Consider the following 23039-nt stretch of genomic DNA (forward strand, 5'->3'; position numbering starts at 1 on the left):
CGGGTTGTGGGCTCCATCCCCAGTGGGGGGCGTGCAGGAGGCCGCCGATCCATGATTCTCTCTCATCATGGATGTCTCTCTCCCTCTCCCTTCCTCTCTGAAACCAGTAAACATACATTAAACACACACACACACACACACACACACACACACACACACGCGGAGCGGCATTCCAACAATGAGCAGGACAAATAGTGACAACGGGACCTTCCTTTCACCTCCGCGCCCCATGGGTTGCAGAGAGGCGCGCGCCCATCCGTGTGCATGTGCGTGTGTACATATGTGTGCATGTGCGCGCGCATGCGTGTGTATTGTGTGCGTGTGTGTGCTGCGTGTGTGTGTGTGGTCCCGCTTTGCACGGCTCTGTGTGTTGCGTTGACCCACCCAGGAGGTCTTTCCGCACCAGCTGCGAGGGACTTTGGAATTCCACGTGTCCCTGGCTCGCAGGCAAGAAAACAAACAAACAAACCCCCAAAACAAATAACCCCCCACAGGGGGCGACCTGAGGTTCAGGCCGCAGCGACCACCGGCGGGCGCGAGGGGAGGGTCCCGCTCCGTCCCGGGCACCTGCGCAGAAGCCTCCGGGACGCGGAGACCAGAGGCTGCAAATAGGGGGGCGACCCGGGATGGGGGGGCTGCCTGCGGCCTCCCCTCCGCGCCTGCCCTCCCTCGCGCCGGCCGCCCCAGCCCGGAGGGCGCCTCACCCCTTCGCGGCCGGCTGGGGGGCGCCCTTTCTCCGCCGCCGCCGCCGCCGCCGGTCCGGGGCGGGAGGGGGGAGGCCTGCGCGCTGCGGGGCGGGGCCTGCGCGCTGCGGGGCGGGAGGGGGCGGGGCCTACGGGGCGGGAGGGGGCGGGGCCTGCGGGAGGGGCGGGGTGCTCGCAGCTGCGGCAGCCGCCGGAGAAAAGTTGTCCGGCCAGAGCGCGCGCTGCAGCGGGAGTCGGAGTCGGAGCCGCCGCGGCGAGCACCCGGCAGGGCGGGGCGCCGCCTCCCGAGCCGCACCGCGCGGCCGACGCGCTGCCGGGGGTCGCCCCGGGACATGGAACGGCCGGCGGGGACGGCGGGCGGGCGCTGCGCCCCGGGCGGGCGGCCGGCGGCCTGAACTGCGGACTCAGGATGCGCTCCGACGGCGCGGCCCCCGGGCCGGTGGCGCCGCTGTGCGGGGCGCTGAGCCTGGTGCTGGGCGCGCTGCTGGGCAAAGGTATGACGCGGGGCGGCGCGGTGCCCGGAGCCCGGGGGGCGGGGGGCGGGGAGGCCGGGAGGCGCTATGTCGGGGGGGCCTTGGCGAGGGCGCTGGTGCCGCCGGGAGGGCCTGTGGCGGGCGTGGGGCGGCCCCGTCCCAGCTGCGCGCCGCGGCTGTGGGTTTGGAGTAGATTCGCGAGCTTCCCGGGGGCGAGGGGGCGTGGCGGAGGGACACTGCGTGGGTCCGCACCCCGGCCCCGTGTGCACCGAAGCCATGGCGGGACCGCCGCGGAGCTGGCGGCTCAGACGCGGGCGGGGACCAGCTGCTGTGCCGGCCTCGGTGCCAGCGTTCCCGCCCCAGCCCAGTCGGAGGGACCGGCGATCCAGGCGGGCCGAGCGGGCCCTGCGCCCCTCCCCAGCCCTGGCCGCGCGCGGGGCCCTCGGCGTGGCGGGACGGGGACCCCCGGGCACCGAGTTGGGCAGTGCCCGAGGGTGGGGGCGCGCGGAGGACCCAGACCGGCTGCCCCGCCGCGGTCCCGGGCCCCCGCCCTCAGTCTCCTCGCCTCTGCAATGGGAATGCCGAGCGCGCGCGGGCGGAGGGGACCCGGTCAGCGAAGGCGCGGCGCCCGGGAACCCACAGAGGCCGCCGTTGCTGTTGTTCCGTCAGGTATTATTATTTGCGTGCGGCCCGGGCGGCCCTGGGGCCGAGGTGGCGACGCGGGGGCCCTGAGGCCGGAGCAGCGGGCGCGGGGTCCCGGGCGGGTCCTCGCAGGGGCCGGGAGGGCGCCCCCTGCCGCCGCCGCCCGCGCGAGCCCTGGTCTCGGGGGGCCCCTCCGGTGACCCCGGCGAATGTCCTGCGCCCCCGCTGGCCGCCGGGCTGGGGAGACACCGGGGGGACAAGTTGCCCGGTGCCGAGCCGGGAGCGTTTGCTTCCCCAAGTCATTGCGCGCCGCCCCCGAGGCCCCAGACGCCCCTCCTCGAGGCCGCAGCGGCTCGGACACGCCGACCGGACGACACCGCGCGGGCAGTGGGGTCCCTCTCCCCGGAGCGGCCGGCGAGCGGGCGTGGGCGACACTTTCCGGCTCGACTCGGAGGCGCAAACCGCTCCGGGATCTGGGCCGCCGTTCTGCTATCAGCTCTGCGTCCCCTCATTTCTGGGACTCGGTTTCCCCACATGGAAAGGGGCCGCCTCCTCCCCGAAATGTCCTTTCCCGAGGGCGTCCCAGCGGTTGTGGGGGCGGTAACGGGGCTGATGGGCCGGAAGCCGCCGGTGGAAGCAGGTGGAGCCATTGTACCTGGAGCCGGAGGCGGGCGCCGCAGGGTTTCTCCCCGCCACGCGGGGGCGCTGCCGCCAGGTGCGCCCTCTGATGCTCCAGGTGTTTGTTAAAGGAACTGCGGGCGCTTTATAAGGAAAGCTCACCCCCGCCCCGCCGTCCTCCCCACACACACCCTGCTTTTCCATCTGGGGGGGTTAATCTGTGCGTTCGTTAGAGTAGCGTCTGTTACAAACGCCCTGGTCGCAGGGGCCAAGGGGAGCGGTTTGGTGGGGGAAGTGACGCTGTGGGGTTTTGTTGGGGGGGGGGTGCTCTTTCCCCAGCAAGGGTTGGGGTGACAGAAACCACGGGGACGGGAGGCCTCTCCCTGGCCCCAGAGCCGCCCCTCCCTTCCTCCCTCCCTCCCGCTGGCTTAGGGTAGCCTCGATTTGGTGGGATTTCCTCGCCTTGCGTTTGATGGACAATTCCCACCACGTGGTGTGGGGACCCACAAGTCTGGGACTTTTCCTCTACAAACTGTTCCTCCTGCTGCTTGTCATGACCCAAGGCCGTGGCCACCCCATGCGGATGCTCTCTGACCCTTGTTTAAATGTGTGCCCTTCTGCCCGGCCGCATGGCTCAGTGGCTGAGCGTCCACTTAGGAACCAGGAGGTCAGGGTTCGATTCCCCGTCAGGGCACAGGCCCAGGTGGCGGGCTCGATCCCCAGTGGGGGGCGTGATTCTCTCTCATCGTGGATGTTTCTCTCTCCCCCTCTCCCTTCCTCTCTGAAATCAACAAAAGTAGTTAAAAAAAGTCGGGATTTATGTGTGACTTCCCTTAAGAGCGAGGGTGCTCTGCCAACTGTGGGCGCACTTTTCCCGATGGTGCCATCACCCCAAAGCTGAGCCGATGGGTCGCCTGGATGGGTGTGTCTTCAGGTCCCCTCGTCCTCCCTCCCTCGGGCATCTGCGCTGTCACCTCCCGCTCTTCATGGTTCCTCTCACGACTCCACTCCTGTGAGCGAGGTCCCCGGGTGGCGGGTGGCGGGTCGGGCCGAGCAGACCGAGCTCAGAACCCGCAGCCACAGCCGTGTTCGCGCCTCGTGAGTGCCGCCCGCCTCCGCCCCAGCCTTCGGAGGAGTTAGGCGTTTCATAATCCTCGGTCCTGCGAAGCGAGGTTAATCAGCACGCGGCTCCCGTATATTAATTGGGGTGAAGGGAGCGTTGCTGAATTAATGGGGTGAATGGGGAGCGTGATGGGCGGCGTGTTTTGTACGGCGGTCGGCTTTGTTCCAGCGTCAGGCTTATTCAGGGAGAATGTGCCTGCAGCCAGCGCAGCCCTTGAGGACAGAGTTCCGAGTCTGGACAGATGGAAACACCTGCCGTTAAAGGAGAGGACATTTCTCTTATCAAAAAAGATATTTCTATTGACTTCAGAGAGGAAGGGAGAAGAAGGGAGAGAGAGGAACATCCATGATGAGAGAGAATCATGGACCTGCTGCCTCCTGCACGCCCCACACTGAGGGCCGAGCCCACAACCCAGGCACATGCCCTGACCGGGAATCGAACCGTGACCTCCTGGTTCATAGGTCAATGCTCACCCACGGAGCCACGCTGGCTGGGCTCGGTACAGGTCATTTCTATCCCCCCCGAGGTCCCCTGTGCCCCTGCATTGCCACCGCCTCCTCCCCCCACAGGCCCTGGCCACCACTCACGTGCTCTGTCCTCACGGTTTTGCCTGTTTTCACAAATTCCCATAAAAATGCCCTGTGCACACCCAGCTTCGGATCTCGTCTTTCACTTCGCACAGGGCACTTCCTGTTCACCCAGAGAGCCGCCCGCGGGCCTTTTCGGACACGGAATGCCTGCTGCCCGGGATTCCACCGCGTGGGCGCGCCACCCTCGTGTGTCCATTTCCCATCGAAGGGCACGTGGGATGCAGACTTCCGCTCTGTGGTAATTGTGAAAAGGAGTCGCTATGAACACTCCCCGCGGGGTTTCCGTGTGGACGTGGGGTTTCCTGTCTCTGGGGTGACGTAGGGCTGGGATGGCTGGGTGGTCACGGTCGCGCGACGTCCGCCTCCATCAGAAACGGCGAACTCTTCTCCAACGCGGCCACCTTTGCGTCCCCGCCAGCGGCTATGAGAGCGCCCCTCATGACTTGTCTCAGGCACCGCCCCTATTGTCCCCTTAGTTTCGTCTTATTTTTTATGTTCCAGCAGTTTTAGCAGCCGCACGGCGGCTGTTTCCTGGAGGTCTTCATTCTCGCCTTCGTGACGAGGGCTGGTGGGAATGCTTTCTCCTGGTTACTGGCCGCTTGCTGTCTTCTCCGGTGAGATGTCCTTTCCAAACCTCTGCCAGGTTTTTTTGATTTTTTTTTTTATTGGTTGTTATCCGCCTATGATTGATCCCTGAGGGCACGTTCTGTATGGTGGATGGGAGGCCTTCGTCAGATGCGCTCACAGATCCTTCCAGTGTGTGTCTGTGGAAGAGCGAGCTCTTCTCACTCTAACGAAGTTAATAGATTCGTTTTTTTCTCGCCCGAGGTGTGCTTCGGGGTCCCGTCTAAGAGACCTTCGCCTCGCCCCGCGCCCCAGGGGTTCCCCGGCGTCTGCAGCGCTGGTCCGGTTCTTTCTATTCCTGCTGAGTTTTTGGCCCGTTGTCCGTCTCTGGGAGGCGTGTGGAAGCCTCTACGTGTGGGTTTGACTGTTTTACTTTGGTTCTGCTGGTGAGACGACTCCTTTGTCGTTGTGTAATGTCCCCTCTTTGTTCTTGAGACGACGCCTTTTCCTGCCCTCGGCTGCTTTGGGCATGGACGTAGCCACCGCGGCTTTCGTCTGGTTAGTGTTTGCATGGCAGCAGCTCTTCTGTCTTTTTTGCTCTGAACCCATCTGCGACTTTACCTTTAATGTGGGCGGTTGCTAGGCAGCACATAGTCAGGTTTTGCCCGTTGACCCAACTGATCATCTCTGTCTTTTAACCCTTGTGTTTGGGCCGCTTATATTTAATGTAAGCACGGCCACGTTTACATTCAGATCTACCGGCTCGCGCGTCGCTTTCTGGATGTTCCATCTCTACTCTTCCCTCTTCTTTTCCGGCCTGCAATATGCTTTTTATTAGTCTGTTTATCTCCACGTTGGGTCGTTATATCTCTTTAAGTTTTAGCCACTGTCTTAAGGTTGACAAAATGCATCTTTGCTGAATCAACGCCTGCGTCTCCAGTCAGGTTCTCCTGCTTCACCGGCTGTGTGAGAGCTGAATCCCCCGATATTTTTCTTCCTTGACGTGTACTTTGTTTCCAGTGCGTGCGCCTCTCCCCTCGGCACGACTGAGAGAGGTTCCAAGCAGAGATTGGTTGTCTCTGCGTTGAGGGAGGATACGAAGTGTTGAATTGGCTGCACTTGCTTCTGGGCGGGCGCCTCCCATATCCGTGCAGCTGTTCTCTTGTCAGGACCTCATTCTCCCTCGTACCTGTGTCCTGAGCCGGGGAAAGGTGCTGATAACACCTCTGGGACTTAGACGGCACTGCCTGGAAAGAGAGAACAGAGACACCCGGCCAGCAAGGCTCAGGGGTTGAGCGTCGACCTAGGAACCAGGAGGTCACGGTTCGATTCCTGGTCAGGGCACAGGCCCGGGTTGTGGGCTCCATCCCCAGTGTGGGGCGTGCAGGAGGCAGGATTCTGTCTCTAGTCTCGTGGATTTAGATTCCAGGAAGGACGATGCCCGTGACTTTGGGTGAACTTTTGAAATTCTTGGGAAACCCTCCCCGCAAAAAGTGCGAGTCCCCAAACCGCCGGCACCAGCGTCTTCGTGAGGGTGGCGTGGAGGTGCGGATAGAGGCGAGGATGATGACTCTGCTCGTTTATTTATTTTTAAAAAAGATATCTTTATTGTTGATTTTCTTTAATTTTAAAAAATATATTTTTACTGATTTCAGAGAGGAAGGGAGAGGGAGAGAGAGAAACATCCATGATGAGAGACAATCATCGATCGGCTGCCTCCCCCCAAGTGAGCCCGAAACCCAGGCATGTGCCCTTGACCGGAATCAAACCCGGGACCCTTCAGTCCCCGGTCCAATGCTCTAGCCGCTGAGCCAGACCGGCCGGGGCTGTCTCCATCCTCACGTGGCCTTCTCCTCTGTGTGTCTGTCCCTTCTGTCCTGGACGGACTCCCGCCCTCGATGTAGGGCCCTGTCTAAACCAGGGCGAGCTCACCTCCCGACCTTTCACTCCTTCCAGCCGAAAGGACGCCTTTTCCAAATGCTGCCGTGCGTAGATCCCCGGGGGGCATGTCTTCCGGGTGCCTTTCCGCCCGGTGCGCGCGGCACGACTTGGCACAGAGGAGCGGTTCAATCAATCACGGCTCTCACGAAGTGTTAATGACCAGAGCCAGGGAGAAGGAGGAGCCATCCGCCCGGTAGTCTCACAGACACCACATCGCTGTTTTAAAAATAACCGACAATAAGGAAAAAGGGGGAAAGAACTGCGGATCTGACAACGTCAGGGGATGAGAAAAGCCGGCCACGGGGGCCTGCGTCTTTATCACGAAGCTAAACGGAGAGCCCGTGAGCACCTCCCCAGGCCTCCCCGTCAGGGCCTTCCCGCTGGGACGCAGCTTGGACCCGAGTCCACGGCTCAGAGAGTCGTCCCCTCGGTGCCCCGACACCCCGGGGTCCGCAGGCCCCCCCGCCCCCCCAGGTTAACCCGCCCCCCAACAGCTCTGCGGTGGACGCTGCCCATCCTCTCGCTCGGCCGGTCCCTCCGGCCCCTCCATGATCACGTTTGCTTCCCGCCACGTCTCCCCGCGGCCCCCGTGGACCCGGACGCTGTGGGAACGGGGGTCTCGCACCGCCCCCCTCGGCATCTGGGGGTCAATGACCGCACTTGGGGGCCGTAAAGGCGGCTCTTCTTCTCAAGATAAACTCAGGAGCTTGAAAGCAGCCCCTCCCGCCCCAGCACCCCCACACACAGCGGACGGCTAGCCCTGCTTTTCCCATGGAGTTCCCGCGTACTGGTGGTTTTTAAGTCAAAACAGAACCAAACAAACAAAAATAATCAAACCAACGTTCACCAGCAGCGGCGGTGGCACCCCGGCCGCCGATTTGTCTCCATTGGAAACGACGAGCTTGTGTTGCCCCCGGCCCGCCCCGCCCCCCCCCCCCCCCCCCCCGCCCTGGACGTGGTCTCTGAATGCACGTCGGGTTGTTTAGCTGGTCAGTCATGATGCCGTTGGTGCAAGTGCAGGAGAACCCAGCTTAAGCAAAGGGCAGCGAAGCCACAACGTGTTTAAAAAGAAATGACGCCCTAGCCGGGGTGGTGTGGCTCAGTGGGTAGAGTGTCGGCCTGTGGACCGAAGGGTCTCAGGTTCGATTCTGGTCAAGGGCACATACCTCAGTTACAGGCTCCTCCCTGGCCCGGGCCCTGGTCAGGGCACGTGCAGGAGGCAACCCATCGATGTATTTCTCTCACATCCATGTTTCTCTCTCTCTCTCCCTCTCCCTTCCTCTCTGAAATCAACAAAAACATATATGTTTTTTTTTTAAATCAGAGACCAGAGTCTCACTGTAAGCAGAGAAGACCTTCTGGGTGAGGCCTATCTCGTAGCAATGGAGCGAATAATTACTGAAATAATGGGAAGACTGCGCGTGGGTGCCAGTCATCCTTTGGGGGATGAGGACATCATACTGAAAGGAGCCATCAGGTATGGCTTGATCCAGGCGTTGCCTGTGACATCATCATTTCTTTCTCTCTTCAGTTCTTCGCCTATTCGTACAGTGTGGGTGCCCTTTTTAGGTTTTGTGTGGTGGCTCCTGGCAGTTCTGGATTAGCATCCTTGAGGGGGGTCAACGCTTCTCTCCCCGAAACCCAATGAGCCAGCAAAGGCCAGACCGTATGCCACTGGCCCTGTTTCTGCTTCTGTCCCATTTCCGAACCAGTCGACCTGGTTTGAAAAGACGATGTGCTCTCATTATCCTGGTGAGGGGCCGTGGAGGAGTGTGGGGTGCAGAGGAAAATTGGGGTGCTCCTACCCCCAAAAAAGGGTGAGTGATTGGAGCCAGGAAAAGAAACCCAAACAAGCAATACTCCTACGTCTCCAAATGCAGGTGTGCGAGCAACACGGGGGTTTGGGGGGTGGGGTGGGGAGAGGGGAGCCAGAGAGGCTGTGCAAATTGCATCTCTCTCCTCCCCAGCAATCCCCCGATCTCGCGCGCGTGAGCGGCAGGCGCAGGAAGACACGCTTTCCTAATTGAGTTTGTGTCATACCTGCCTGAACCGAGGATGAGCAAACACCATCGATCACTCGCCTGTCAGCCAGCCCTCCCTTCGCTCTCAGAGGCAAAATGAGACAGATGCCGGTTGGAGAGAGGAAGGCGGGTCCAGGGGGAGCGCGTCCCACCCAGTTGGGTGGCGACCTCGGCAAGAACAGGGCTCGGGCTCGCTTGCTCCCGGGTCCCACGGAGCCTCCGTTTGGGCATCTGTGCGATGGGCCTGGGAAAACCTGCCTCTCAGTTATCCGGAAGGTTCCAGCGGGTTAATAGCATATTTTTGGCTCTTCCCCCCAAATTCCGCCCCCCCCCCCGCCCAGTTGCCCACAATCCAGAGAGCTCCCACGCGTTCCCTGTGGTTGGAGTTAGGAGAAGAACCCGCCCTGGATGAGGGGACGTGTTGGTCCCAGAAGAAGAGAGAGGGATCCGAATCCGTGTCCATGGCAACAGGGTGTGGAGGGACGGGGTGGAGATGGGGTAGCAGGAGCATAAACGTGAAACACGGGGCACACGGGGAGAGAAGGCTCCGAGGGAACAGCAGCTACACCAGGGAGCTTGCTTTTCTTGTTTTGTTTTTTTTTAAATATGTTTTTATTGATTTTGCCGGTTGTGCTGGTTCAGTCCCTGGTCAGGGCACAGACCCGGGTTGTGACTCGATCCCCAGTGCGGGGCGTGCAGGAGGCAGCTGACCCATGGTTCTCTCTCATCATGGATGTTCCTATCTCTCCCAACTTCTCTCTAAAAATTAATGCAAAAAATATCCTCGGGTGAGGATTAACCACAACAACACACCCCATAAACTTTTGGTGATAAGTAAGAAGAGGCACAAGGTACGTGGTTTCTTTTATTTTTGTTGTTAATGCACAATGTCATTCCTCCCGGGCTGCGGGCCAAGGGTCGGTCACGTCTAACGCGGGAAGTGCCATCGACATCCGTTTCTCTCGGCTCCCGGGGGACGCTGGGCAGGGCATTTGGACTCCTTCGCCTTTTTTACGATTGTTACCGAGAAGGAGCCGTGGCAGTGCCCAGCACTGGGGGGGTGGGGACGCTGGGAAGAGGCCCCATAGGAATTTATCTCCACACACACGTCAATTCAACGCCTCCGGCTTCGGCTGTTCCGCTGGAAGCATTGGGGCACGGACTGCGTCTATGTCACTCACCACGGTGTCCTCACACGCCAAGCGCCAGCCCGGGCCGGGTGGTGCAGCGGTTAGAGTGTCGGCCTGCAGACCGAAGGGTCCCGGGTTCGATTCCAGGTCAAGGGCATGTACCTGGCTTGCAGGTTCGCTCCCCGGCCCCTCTCAAGGGAGGTAACAGATCCATGTGTCTCTCTCACATCGATGTGTCTCATTCTCTCCCTCCCTCCCTCACTTCTACTCTCTCTAAAAATCAATGGAGCCCGGCCGGTGTGGCTCAGGGGTTGAGCATCGACCTAGGAACCAGGAGGTCACGGTTTGATTCCCGGTCAGGGCACAGGCCCGGGTTGTGGGCTCGATCCCCAGCAGGGAACGTGCAGGAGGTAGCCGGTCCATGATTCTCTCTCATCGTGGATGTTTCTCTCTCCCTCTCCCTCTCCCTTCCTCTCTGCAATCAATGAAAATATTTTTAAAAAATCAATGGAAAAAATATCCTCGTTGAGGATTAACAACAACAAAACAAACGCAAACCCAGCTCCCCCCGGCACCTCTGGCTCCTCCACGCACCCCCCGCCCCTGCACACAGCGACTCCCCCCCGCGCCACTCCCTGTGTCAGCTCAGACCCCACCGAGATCTGGACTGAATGAGTGACCGGCCAGCGTGGCCAGGCCTCAGAAATACCCCATCTCCGCCGATTCGCACGCCCCGTTTCCTCCGGGCTCTGCCGTCTCAGGATCCCCGAGGGAACCCCAGAATCACGAACAGAAGCGAAACCGCGGGCCGCAAACTTCCGTCCAGGCTCCGGCTCGTGTCTGACTCGGTGGTCGGTCTGTTTCTCGGCAGCCGGTCCTCTGTCTCTCTGGTCCCGGCCACGTGGCATCAGCGCCGACTCTGGGGACTGCAAGCTTGGAGACGCTCGCGAGAGCCGGCTCTGGCTTGAGAAGATACTGAGCCGTCTGCCGTTCTTTCCTGTTTTATGGTATAACCCGCGGCCGGTCACGCCTGGCTCCGCGCCGTCAGCTCTGGGAGAGGAGAGGATGCTGCTCAGGGAACACGCGTGCGGAGCGGCTCAGGGCGCAGGGGGCGGGAGAAGGTGGGTCTGCCCGGAGGACAGCGAGGAGACCGTTGGTTTTGAACAATGGAAACTCCGACCCAGGACTTCAGTGTCTGAGACAGATCGGGAGGTTTGCACACACGTTTTGTAAAAATATATATATGTCAAGCCTCCAGAGTGTTTATGCACATTTTTCACCCGAGGGTATTTTCCCACTGATTTTTAGGGAGAGTGGGAGGGAGAGGGAGAGACAGAGAGAAACATCGACGTGAGAGACACACCTCGATGGGTGGCCTCCTGCACGAGCCCCGACCAGGGCCCGGGCCGGGAGGAGCCTGCAACCCAGGGACGTGCCCTTGACCGGAATCGAACCCGGGACCCTTCGGTCCGCAGGCCGACGCTCTCCCCACTGAACCACACCGGCCAGGGCTGAATGTTGTGTTTTTTTTTCCTTCTAAACCAGCTTCAGAAACCACCTGGAAAGCCGGGCGCCGCGCCTCGCGATCAGGACGGGAAGCGGGCAGCCTGCTCTCCGCCTGCCCTCGCTCCGGGGGTATTTTTGGCTCCGACAATAAGTGGCTGGAGCCGCAGAGCTCTCCGAGGAGGGAGATAAAAGGCCTTTGATCTCGGACTGAGTCTTGTTTGCTTTCGGTGCCAAGAGCCATTAAATAGACTCCAAGTTCAAGAGTCTCCCAGGGACCCTGGCCGCTGCCGGGTTCCCAGCCTTTCTCCCCGGCCGTGACTGATGGGCTTAATCAACTGCCCAGACAACTCCAGCCGCAGACGGGCACCTCTCTCTCTCCCCCCCCCCCCACCCTTTGTGGGAACTCCAAGATCCTCCTAGGGGAGGAAGATGCACTAAGATAAACGAATCCCCGTGGGCGCGGCCACTTCTGCGCCCTTCTCCCACCGCGTCCTCACGGGGGTGCTGCCCACGTGCCCGCCTGCACGGTGGGACCGCCTGGGGCTCCAGACGCATCCACGGCCGTGGGCAGCCCCTCCGCTCCGTCTTCCTGAAGGCTCCCAGTCTGACCGGTCACTTCCTCTCTCCGTCCCCGGGGCTGGGCTCTCACGGGTCTGAGGACGCCGGCAGGAACGGGCCTGGGCCCTGGCCGGTGGCTCAGTGGTTGGGGCATCGGCTCTTGCTCCGAGACCTCGGGGTGGATCCCCAGCCCAGGGCCCGTACCTGGGCTGCAGGTTTGATCCCTGGCCCCCATCGGTGCCCGTGCGGGAGGGAACCAATCGATGTGTCTCTCTCACATCCATGTTTCTCTCTCTCTTTCTCCCCTCCCTCCCTTGCACTTACTCTAAAAATAAATAAATAAATAAATGGAGCCCGGCCGGTGTGGCTCAGCGGTTGAGCATCGACCTATGAGCCAGGAGGTCACGGTTCGATTCCCCGTCAGGGCACAGGCTCCATCCCCAGTGGGGGGCATACAGGAGGCAGCTGATCAGCGATTCTCTCTCATCATTGATGTTTCTCTCTCTCTCCCTCCTCTCCCCTCCTCTCTTGAAATCAAAACACAACAACCCAACATCATGACAGGTGGGCCATGCTGGCCTCTGAGGAAGGGGGACACCCTCTGGGTCCCTCGCCGGCCTGGTCCCGGGGGGGATGACGGTGTGGGGGCTCCTGGCACCACAAGAGCCGGCGTGGGTGCGGATCCTGCTGCTCTGTGTCACCCAGCGAGCCTGGCTGGTCCCTCGGCTTGTCTGGGCTCCCCTGGTGGCGGGGAGGCGTGAAATGATGCCACAGACACGCAGGACGCGGGGGGACGAGCAGGGGCGGGAGGGGGGGGGCTCTCCCATGAGGGACACGGGAACAGAGGGGTGATCCGGAAAGTCCCGCGGGCAGGAGAACTCGGCGGCGGGCAAACCTGAGGGACTTGATCCGGGCCTGATGGTGCCTCTGTCACTATGGCAACGTGTTTCAAGCGTTTACCCTTCAAACAACAAAAGTAGCCGAGAGCCCGCGACACGGCCGCCCCCTCCTCCCTGCCGAATCGCTTTCCGCTGCGGACACCGGTGGGATCCCGGCCGGGCACCCTCCACGCCCGCGCCCGTGGGGGCTTCACGCGTGGGCAGCGTGTCCCTAGACGCACACGCAGACGAGGAGAAAATGTCTGTTTCGTCAATCCTCCCCCGAGGATATTTTTCTCCTGATTTTTAGAGAGATGGAAGGAAGGGGGAGAGACAGAGAGAAACATCGATGTGAGAGAGACACATGGATTGCTCGCCTCCCGCACGTGCCCCCACCAGGGCGGGGATGGAGCCTGCAACCGAGGGCCGTGCCCTTGACGGGAATCGAACCCGGGACCCTTCAGTCCGCAGGCCGATGCTCTATCCATGGGTTCAAACTGGCGGCAGCCCAGGCCGGTCACCCCGGCCTCTGAGTGACCCCGTTTTCAACATCTGCCCAACCCTGAGCCCGTCACCAACGCCCATGGCATACGGGGCTCCCATTGGCTGGGCCTGGGGTGCGTGACCTTCTCTAGGGGGGGGGGGGAGACGGTCGGGAACCCAACACTGAGGGGCTGAGAGTGGGGAGGAAAAGGGGGTGCGGGCCGTGGGAAGGACGGCGGGGATTTCTGGGTGAGCGGGTCCCGCCGGGGGCGCCGGGCAGGGAGCCTGTTCCCGTGACAGCGGACGTGAGACCAGCCCCGCGGGCCTCGCCATCCCGCCATCACCAGACGCGCTCGCAGCACTCACTCCGGGAGCAGCCAGGACTGGAGGGCCATCCGGGAGACTCGGCTCCGGCCGCCCCTGGCTGTCGATAGGCAGGGAGGAGCCGTCCAGAGCCACGTTAAACCCGGAGGCAGGAGCTGTGACACATCTGGGTCACGGGAGGCCGTGGAAATACGTGGCCTTGTCTCCACGTCACCCGGCGGAAACATGTCCCACAAAAGCAACTGTGAATGTCATGATGGGCGTGAGCAGGGGGCCCTTGGAGGCCCGGCTAGCTCCTTTTTTCCTGTTTCAAATTCTGAGGGCGGGAGCCGGCCGGCGTGGCTCAGGGGTTGGGCATCAACCTATGAGCCAGGAGGTCAGGGTTCGATTCCCGGTCAGGGCACAGGCCTGGGTTTCAGGTTCGAATCCCAGTGGGGAGCGTGCAGGAGGCAGCCCGTCCATGATTCCCTCTCATCATGGGTGTTTCTCTCTCTGAAATCAATAAAAACATACTTTAAAAAAGTAAAAATTGTTTCTGGTCTACTGGGAGAAAATTATATCTCATTGTTAAAAAACAAACAAACACAGAAAAGAGCCTTAGCCGGTGTGGCTCAGTGGATAGAGCGTCAGCCTGCGGACTGAAGGGTCCCGGGCCCAATTCCGGTCAAGGGCAGGGGTTGTGGGCTCCATCCCCAGTGGGGGGCGTGCAGGAGGCAGCCGGTCCATGATTCTCTCTCATCATGGCTGTTTCTCTCTCCCTCTCCCCCTCTCCCTTCCTCCCTGAAATCAATAAAAATATATATTTAAAAAAAAAAAAAAGAAATCAGGGTGTTGTGACCAAGAGAAGGAGGGTTGACAGCCAGGCAGCCCAAACCTACCAGCCCCACCTTCTCCATCCGCACCCTTCCCAGGCAGCGACGTGATGATCCGACGTGCGGGCCCCGTGGGCGTTGCCAAGCCAGACGAACGTCTAGAAAACAAAACAAAACCCACAGCCATTGTCAACGTGAAGATCGAAGGTATGGCGGCTCTCAAGGGCATCGGAGAAGAAATACACGACCTTTGATCGTCTCCCCAGTCGTCTGATAACCAGGCTCAGCCGCGGCCCGGGAAGTTATTTCAGACGCACGTCTGTGGGGGGTGTTTGTTCACGGAGCCGCTTTATCAAAGCGCGTTTTTCTTGGGCGAATTGTCCTTGTCATAAAATCAATTCATTTGATTTCACTCCCCGGGCTGCGCCGAAATGCAAGCCAAGCGCGATTCGGCCGGCAACGCCCCCCTCTCCCCTCCGTACAGCTGTGCGTGCAGGCTCGGTCAGGGTGCACTTTGGTGGGTGTGGGAGTGTGACTTTGAGGATCTGTTGTCCTCACGTATTTAGGGCGTGTACCCTCTGCTGTCTGCGATTTTGCCGATTGTCATCTGTTGTTTATATTTTTATTGATGTCAGAGAGGAAGGGGGAGAGAGAGAAACATCCATGATGAGAGGGAATCATGGATCGGCTGCCTCCTGCACGCCCCCGACTGGAGATGGAGCCCGCAACCCAGGCAGGTGCCCTGGACCAGGATTGAACCTGGGACCCTTCAGTCCGCAGGTAGACGCTCTAGCCTCTGAGCCACACCGGCCAGGGCTGTCATCTGTCGTTTAAAGTCCAGTTGGTGGTAACCTGGGGGGAGATGGTGTGGTTTAACGGGAAGGGGTCTTCAAATAGGTTTTCGGAAATTGGGGGCCGTCATTGCTCCCCATTTCATGAGGGCTCTTGGAGGCCTGGCCAGGTGGCTCAGTTAGAGCATCGTCCCAATGCACCAAGGCTGTGGGTTCGACCCCTGGTCCGGGCACTTACAAGAGTCAACCCAGGCCCTAGCTGGTGTGCTCAGTGGTTAGAGCGCCGGCCTGGGGACTGAAGGGTCCTGGGTTCGATTCCGGTCAAGGGCACGTGCCCGGGTTGTGGGCTTGATCCCCAGTGGGGGGAGGGGGTGCAGGAGGCAGCCGGTCCATGATTCTCTCATCATTGATGTTTCTATTTCTCTCTTCCCCTCCCTTCCTCTCTGAAATTAATTAATATATATGTATGTATATTTGAAGGTCCTTTGGCAGCGTCTCTGGGTGCTGCTTTATGGGGTACGCACTTTGTGCACGAATCGTCTGTGAGCACCGACGAGCCTCTGGCTGGAGCATCCGAGTTCCGGAAGCTTCCTGGGCTTGCACAGCTGGCTTCAGCCTGCTGCTCCGCCCATATTGAAGGCTAGATAGCCAGGCCGGTGATGAGCAGGAGGAACCAGCTGGGGAACGGGCTGTCATGTGCGATGTTGTTATGTAAACGAGAGCAGGGCTCAGCCACTCGTCCCGCATAGATTTTCCGGGCCCTCGCTGTTGGGGAGGGGGGGCCCAGCCACACACCGTGGGCAGGAGGGTCCCCGCCCTGCAGGCCTCGTCTCGCGGAGCGGGCTGCATTAAACAGACAAGCGAGCCGGCTGATAGCCAGCTCTCCGGCGAGGCTGCAGGAAACCTGGCGAAAGATCTGGGATCCAAACGCCGAGTCCGGGGGGGGGGGGGGGGGGGGTGGGGGGGGGTGGAGTTATTTCCATCAGCTCCGAGCGAGAGAGCGAACCGAAACGGGGCAGGATTCTCTGCGCGGGAAGCAGCCAGCTTTCCGGAGCCCAGGGTGGACGGGGCCTCGAGGACGAGGGGCTGACACCGGCCCGCAGCCATCGCCACAGGACGGAGGGCTTGTCGGGCGCACGCAGGGGGAATGCCGGACGGGACTGTGCCCCCATCGCGGCCCAGGGGGAAGCGGGGTGCTCGCCGTCTCTTCTCGGCCCGGCCGTGGGGGGACAGGCTGGGCTTTGCTGTTCATATAAAAACCGATATGCAGGCGCCGCCTTCACGCGAACACCCTGCCAGGCGGGGGGCAGATTACGGACGGGCCCCCGTCGCCTCCCCAGGCTGCAGGTGGGATCCGCGGGGTGTGCTGGTGGGCACAGGCCTGGGAGGGGCCCGCGGGCAGCCGATGACGGAAGGAGGAGGACACGTCATTTCCTTGTAAGATGCCACCTGGGAGCAGGGGCGCCGCCTGGCTGATCCCACTCATTCGGCTGCTCTCGGGCTGGGGTCCTGTGTGCAGGGCCAGGGTCAGGGTCAGGGTCAGGGTTAAAGTTAGGGTTAAAGGTCAGGGTCAGGGTCAGGGTTAAAGTTAGGGTTAAAGGTCAGGGTCAGGGGTAGGGTCAGGGCAAGGGTTCCGGTTTGGGTTACGGTCAGGGTCAGGGTTAGGGTTAAAGGTCAGGGTCAGGGGTAGGGTCAGGGCAAGGGTTCCGGTTTGGGTTACGGTCAGGGTCAGGGTCAGGGTCAGGTTTAGGGTTAAGCTTAGGGTCAGGGTCACCCAGCGAGGGGCACAGACAGAAATCATCGAGGACTCTCACAGGAAGACGCCAGGGCCGACGGACCTCGATCGAGGGAAGAGAGAGGGCGTGTGGAGGCTCTGTTCTCACGCTGTGTTTGAGCCGAACTGTTTCAAAGCCACCAGCTCGTCCAGCGTGAGCGCCCGGACCCGCGCGCTGCAGACAAGGCTGGTGGGAAACAAACTAGCCATTAGGAGCCGTCCTGAGCCTGTGCGCGCGCAGCCACCTCTGGGCTGCGGTTGCCAATGACTACGGGGAGGAAATACCTCGTTAGGGGCCTCGCCTGGTCCCCACGCCCCAAGCCGGGGTCTGGGGAGGGGGCCCCGGTCTGAGGCGCCCCCGGGATTCCAGCCAGAGACTGAGCCGGCGGGGGTGGTGGCCTCCTGCCACCCAGGCCCCCGCTGCGCCCCTCGGAAGCAAAGGTTGGGGTAGCTGCTGGGTGCCTCCCCTGCTCCTCATTCTGCTCCTTGCTTTTCTCAGCGCTCCCCTCGCCGGCGGTTTCCATGGGAACCTCCATGGCGATTTCCTTGAGGTTTCTGCCTCGGCCCTGGGACTTTGCACGGAGAGGGGGGCAGCCCCGCCCCCGCCCCCGCCCCCCGCCCCCCGCCCCCCGGGAGTGACCACCCGGGAAGACACCACGGACCAGGAACCAGGTCTTGGTCCCTCAGGGTCTTGAAAAGCTTTTTTTTTCCTTTTCTGTGTCCACTGAGCGATTCAGTGCTTCCCTCTTAAAGACCTCATTTGGCCCTGGCTGGTGTGGCTCAGTGGATAGAGCATCGGCCTGCAGACCGAAGGGTCCCGGGTTCGATTCCCGGTCAAGGGCACGTACCTCGGTTGCAGGCTCCTCCCCGGCCCGGGCCCCGGTCGGGGCGCATGCAGGAGGCAACCCCTCGAGGTGTCTCTCTCACGTCGATGTTTCCCTCCGTCTCTCCCTCTCTCTTCCACTCGCTCTGAAAATCAGTGGGAAAATTTCCCCGGGTGAAGATTAACCGCAGCAACAACAAAAGACCTGGTGTGGTTGGATGTGGGGTTGCTGGGGGGATGAGCACGCTGGATTCGCATACCTGGCTTCTTTCCTTTCTGTTTGAAAATATTTTGTAATGCCCTGATCTCAGCAAACCCCACTGAGGGGGCGCGAATGGAGGAGAGCGTGTGGAGGGCTGGGGGTGGACCCTCGGAGAAGCGAGGTCAGCCAAGCCCCGGTCCTGGCCGGTCCGGCGGGAGGACTGCGTTCATTCGTTGGTGAGAACGTGGCTCTGAGAGACGTGGGACAGGGCGGGGTTCGCAGCCGGGGCCGAGGAGGAGCCCAGCCCTCGCTCCTCTCCGCTGCGTGTGGACGCGGGGGACGGTTTCCTTCGCTGCCTTCCGGCCCGAAACGGGTCACAGTCTTCGCCGGACAAGCGTTCTCTCCCCGTGCGTCCGCTCCGGCCGCGGGCTGTGCCCCGGAGCCGTGGGCCGTGTCATTCTCACGCCGGCTTCTCCGCCCAGCCCGCCGCGGCCCGGGCTTTCTCAGGATTAAAAATAAAAGGCCTGGCCCAGCCCGTCTGTGCTCCCACGGCGACCCGGGTGCCCCTCCGAGGCGCCGCCCGCCGAGGAAGGCCCGCACCTGATGGGGGCCCGCTGTCCCGCTGCCCTGGACGCCCCCCCCCCCCGTGTCCCGGGGGAGCAGTGAGTGTCTGAGCCCCGAATGGCTTTCCCCTGGAGGGGGGCGGCCTTTCCCAGCCGCCTCTGGGATTATCTTTATTCTTCGCGGCTACGGCTGCCTGAGCCTCTGTGGGTCTTGCCAAGCGGCCTGGGATCTTGGACGGCTGCCCGGTGGCTCCGGGCCCCGCCCGCCGGACAGCACCGTCTGCAGAAACCGCGGTCTCGGGGGGCGGGGCACCTCGGGGTGCACACCGTGTCCTGCTCCTCCCGGAGAGCCAGATGGCGGCCGCTGGCTGGTTGTGTGTGTGCGTCTGTGTGTGTCTCTGTGTGTGTGTGTGTGTGAGTTGAATGTGTGTGTGAGTTGTATTGTGTGTATGTGTATGTCTGTGTGTGTTGTGTGTGTGTCTGTGTATATGTGAGTTGTGTGTGTGTGAGTTGCATGTGTGTGTGAGTTGAATGTGCGTGTGAGTTGAATGTGTGTGTAAGTTGTGTATGTCAGTGCTGTGTGTATGTGTGTGTATGTATGTGTGAGTTGTTGGTATGTGTATCTGAGGTGTGTATGTTAGTGTTGTGCATCTGTGTGACTGTGTGTGTGAGTTGTGCATGTTAGTGCTGTGTGTATGTGTATGTCTGTGTGTGTTGTGTGTCTGTGTAGATGTGAGTTATGTGTGTGTGAGTTGTGTATGTGCATGTGTGTGTGTGTGTGTGTGAAGGAGGAGGCGGGAGAAGGACATCACTACACTTCTCCCTGGTTTTCACGATTTGCCTCCACCCCACCCTCCTCAGCAGTTGGAAACGTCTGGATTTCACGAACGCCGAGGCGTCTGGAAGACCCTCTGGTCTCTGCACACAGTCACCTACTCTGACCTGGACAGGCAGCTGCAGATGCAAAAGCACTGAGGTGGGCACGGGCCCGGGTCAGCTCAGCTGTCTCCTGGGGCCGCCTCCGCCCAGGTCCCCGAGACTCGAGGCGTCCAGATGCCCAGCAGGCGGGCCCGGGACCCGCTCCAGCCGGAACGGCAACAGACGTGAAGGGTCATCGCCACCTTCCTCCTGAGCCTAACGGTTTCTACACGGTCCACCGACACGTCCAATCCCATCGGAGGACACGTACACATCCACTTCCAACTTCATCAGCAAAAACCCTTTTACATTCATTCTTGGTTTCTTGGAATGAAGTGCGATTCATTTATTCACATTTCCCTTTCCTTTTCTTCAATATACGCACCCAAGGCTATGAATTGTCCTTCCTTTGCTGCGCTGGCTGCATCTCCCCATGCTGTCACTTAGTTCTGAATCATGGCAGGCTTCCATGTTGGGTTTTTTGTTTTGTTTTCATTTAACTCAAGAGTTATTGGGCTATCTCATGGTTGCTAAAGCTATAGGACCGAATCCGGTTTTATTCTTTTTCTAATTCATATTTTCACATTGGCTTCATGTAAAACTCTGCAGTGAGTCCCACCCGTGTCTGTATCCTTGGCTAAATGTTGTGTACACCTCACATGGTGCTGATGGATGAACGGTTAATCAGCTCTGTGATAACATTGTGACAGTGAACTTAGATGAGACATAGGTATTGCCTTTTCTGAGTGTTTTACATGGTGAGTGTTTTACAAGATGAACCTGTCAGCCCTCAGCACAGCCCCCACGCACGCCCTCCCCCCAGGTGGGTCCTTGTGTCGTCCCATTCTACAGATGGGAATACTGAGGCACAGGGAAGACAACGCACTTGCCCCAGGACACACAGCTGGTAACTGGCCAGGAATTCAAAGCCAAGAATCAGGCTGCAGATGTTCATGTTCTTCACCCCTTTTCTGAACGTACAAGCTGAGACCCAGAACTAAAGCACCCCCCAGACTACCTGCCCCCCCCACTACCTGCCCCCCCCTACTACCTGACGCCCCCTCCCCCCATGAGTTCTTTCTGTCACTCTAAACCAGCGGTTCTCAACCTTCTGGCCCTTTCAGTACAGCTCCTCATGTTGTGACCCAACCATAACATTATTTTCGTTGCTACGTCATCACTGTCATGCTGCTACTGTGATGAATCATCATGTAAATATCTGATAGGCAGGATGGTCTTAGGCGACCCCTGTGAAAGGGTCGTTCGACCGCCAAAGGGGTCGCGACCCACAGGCTGAGAACTGCTGCTCTAAACCATCTCTCCCAAAATGATTTTGTTGGAAACAGAGATTGGAGCCTTCATTTTCTCCCAGCTCATCCGACTGGACTGGTGCGTGCGGGGAGGGCTGGGGGGGGTTATTGCTGCCTCGCCGTGTTGGAGTTTAAGTGATGAGGGTAGTTTTCCATGATACCTGCGTGTTGTCAGTGCACAGAGCCAGGTTCTTCGTGAAAACGCTGCCCTCACAGGGGCCACGCCTGTGTACGCGACTGGCGTCTAGTTGCTGCTCCCACCACGGCCCTGGGTGGAGATGTTTTTGAATGTGTGCGTTAGGTGGGACAAGGCCGAACTTATTTAAAAACGTGTGTCTTTGTGAGTTCGTTTAGCCACGAGCACGTGTGAACAGGTGCTGCTGGTGTGGCTGCGGGGCCATCGCAGGCTCGGGAGGGAGAGGAGCTCCTCCCCGCAGCCGGTACTTCTGGGGGGCGGGGGGGTGGTGCTGATGCGGGGTGCCTGTTTCGTAATGTGCCGTGTCTCTCGATTAGTAAGTCCGTGAAGACATCCCGGCGGCCGCTCTCTGTGGAAGACCCAGTTACCAGTTCTAGCAAGACCATCCTTCCCCCAGATTGATAAGGCGTTCCTTCCCTCTCTCTCTCTCTCTCCCTCCCTCCCTCTCTCTCTCTCTGGTTAATCCTCACCCGTGGATTTTCCCATTGATTTTTAGAGAAAGTGGAAAGGACGGGGAGAGACAGAAACATCGATGGGAGAGAGACACAGCGATTGGCTGCCTCCTGCACGCACCCTGACCAGGCCCCGGGCTGGGGATCAAGCCACAACCCGGGCACATGCCCTTGACCGGAATCAAACCCGGGACCCTTCGGTCCGCAGACCGGCGCTCTATCCACTGAACCACATTGGCCAGGGCTCATTTGACTCTACGATTTAAGTACCAAACCCAGCTGGTGGTTGAGCGCCGACCTAGGAACCAGGAGGTCACGGTTCGATGCCCAGTCGGGGCCCAGGCCCAGGTTGTGGGCTCGATCCCCAGTGGGGGGCGCGTAGGAGGCGGCCGGTCCGTGATTCTCTCTCATCATGGATGTTTCTCACCCTGTCTCCCTTCCTCTCTGACATCAATAAAAACATTTTTTTAAAACGATATCAAATAGGCGCCGTTAAAAACAATGCAGCCGCGTAGCCAAAGGGCCTTCCGTCTCACTGCGCCCGGGACGAACCACCCAACCGTGAGGAGGCGCCGCCGGGCCCGCCATCTGCTCTCGCCGGACGTGGGGGCATCTCCTCCCTCCAGCAGCGGGAGACGGATGCCGGTGCCGTTTCCGATCCAGGGCCCCGCGGGGGCCTCGCCTGTGGTGAACACCCCGCGGAACCCCACGCCCCCCCCCCCAGCTGTCGTCCTCCTTTCCGTTCCAGGTGACTGGGGCGATCACATCCCTGTCCGATTCCCATTCAGTCTGGGGGGACTTCCCGGAGGAGGCGGCCCAGAGCGGGGCACAGGCTCCCCTCCGCGCCCAGCCTCTGCGGTCGGAGCCGCCACTGCTTTCAGGTGGAGCGTTTCCGTCTGAGCTGCAGTTTGGCCTCTTTCCAAGTTGGCATGAGGCGCCTCCGCGGAAAGAAAGCCGTGGAAATCAGAAACCGGTCAGCCTTGACGAGCAAGCCTGGGGCAGCGGGGGAAGGAGCCCCGGGGGGGACGCGGCTTAAAGGGACAGAGCTTGGGGGGTGGGGGCGCCTCTGGGGTCCTCCCCCTTCTCCTTTGTTTAAAATTGATTTCAGGGAGGGAGGGAGAGAGAAACATTGATGATGGGAGAGAGTCATGGATCTGCTGCCTCCTGCATGCCGCCTACCGGGTATCCAGCCCACAACCCGGGCATGTGCCCCGACCTCCTGGTTCATAGGTCGACGCTCAACCACTGAACCGCCCCGGCCAGGCCAGGTGTGGGCGTCTCTGTCCATCACGTCTCCACCTTGTGCTGGCCTTGGAAGGAGCCGCACCCCCTCCTCCCAGCAGAGACCTCAGGCTCTGACCCCGGGTTTTCTCTGTCCAATGAGCAGCGCCCAGGCCCAGTGCCGGGCGGGCGGACGGACGGACGGAAGGAGGGTGCCAGCTCCCGGGCCTCCCGCCCGCGGTGCTTCCCAAGCTGTTGGCAACGATCTGGCCCCTTTGCTGTTTCTTCTCTTGGGCGAGTCCACCGCTCCCCGTCTCCGACGTTAGACACCCTCGGCCAGGCTTGCATCTCTGGTCAGGAGGGCTCCCGTCCGCCGGCCCCTTCCTCAGGGAGCCCCGGAAAGACGTGCCTCCGCGCGAGGG

General features: G+C 60.6%; 1 protein-coding gene across 1 annotated transcript in view; it reads left to right on the top strand.

Moving 5' to 3' along the window:
• The first annotated feature begins 915 nt into the window (after positions 1 to 915).
• The window catches only part of TMEM132C (transmembrane protein 132C), a 73493-nt gene continuing 51369 nt past the window's right edge, over positions 916 to 23039 (top strand). The window contains exon 1 of the mRNA XM_059675909.1: positions 916 to 1198. Coding sequence (XP_059531892.1) covers positions 1114 to 1198 — 85 coding nt within the window. The 5' untranslated portion in view covers positions 916 to 1113. The remainder of the gene's footprint in view (positions 1199 to 23039) is intronic.

The sequence above is a fragment of the Myotis daubentonii genome, chromosome 19 (assembly GCF_963259705.1).
Source record: "Myotis daubentonii chromosome 19, mMyoDau2.1, whole genome shotgun sequence".
In the NCBI taxonomy this organism is placed as follows: Eukaryota; Metazoa; Chordata; class Mammalia; order Chiroptera; family Vespertilionidae; genus Myotis; species Myotis daubentonii.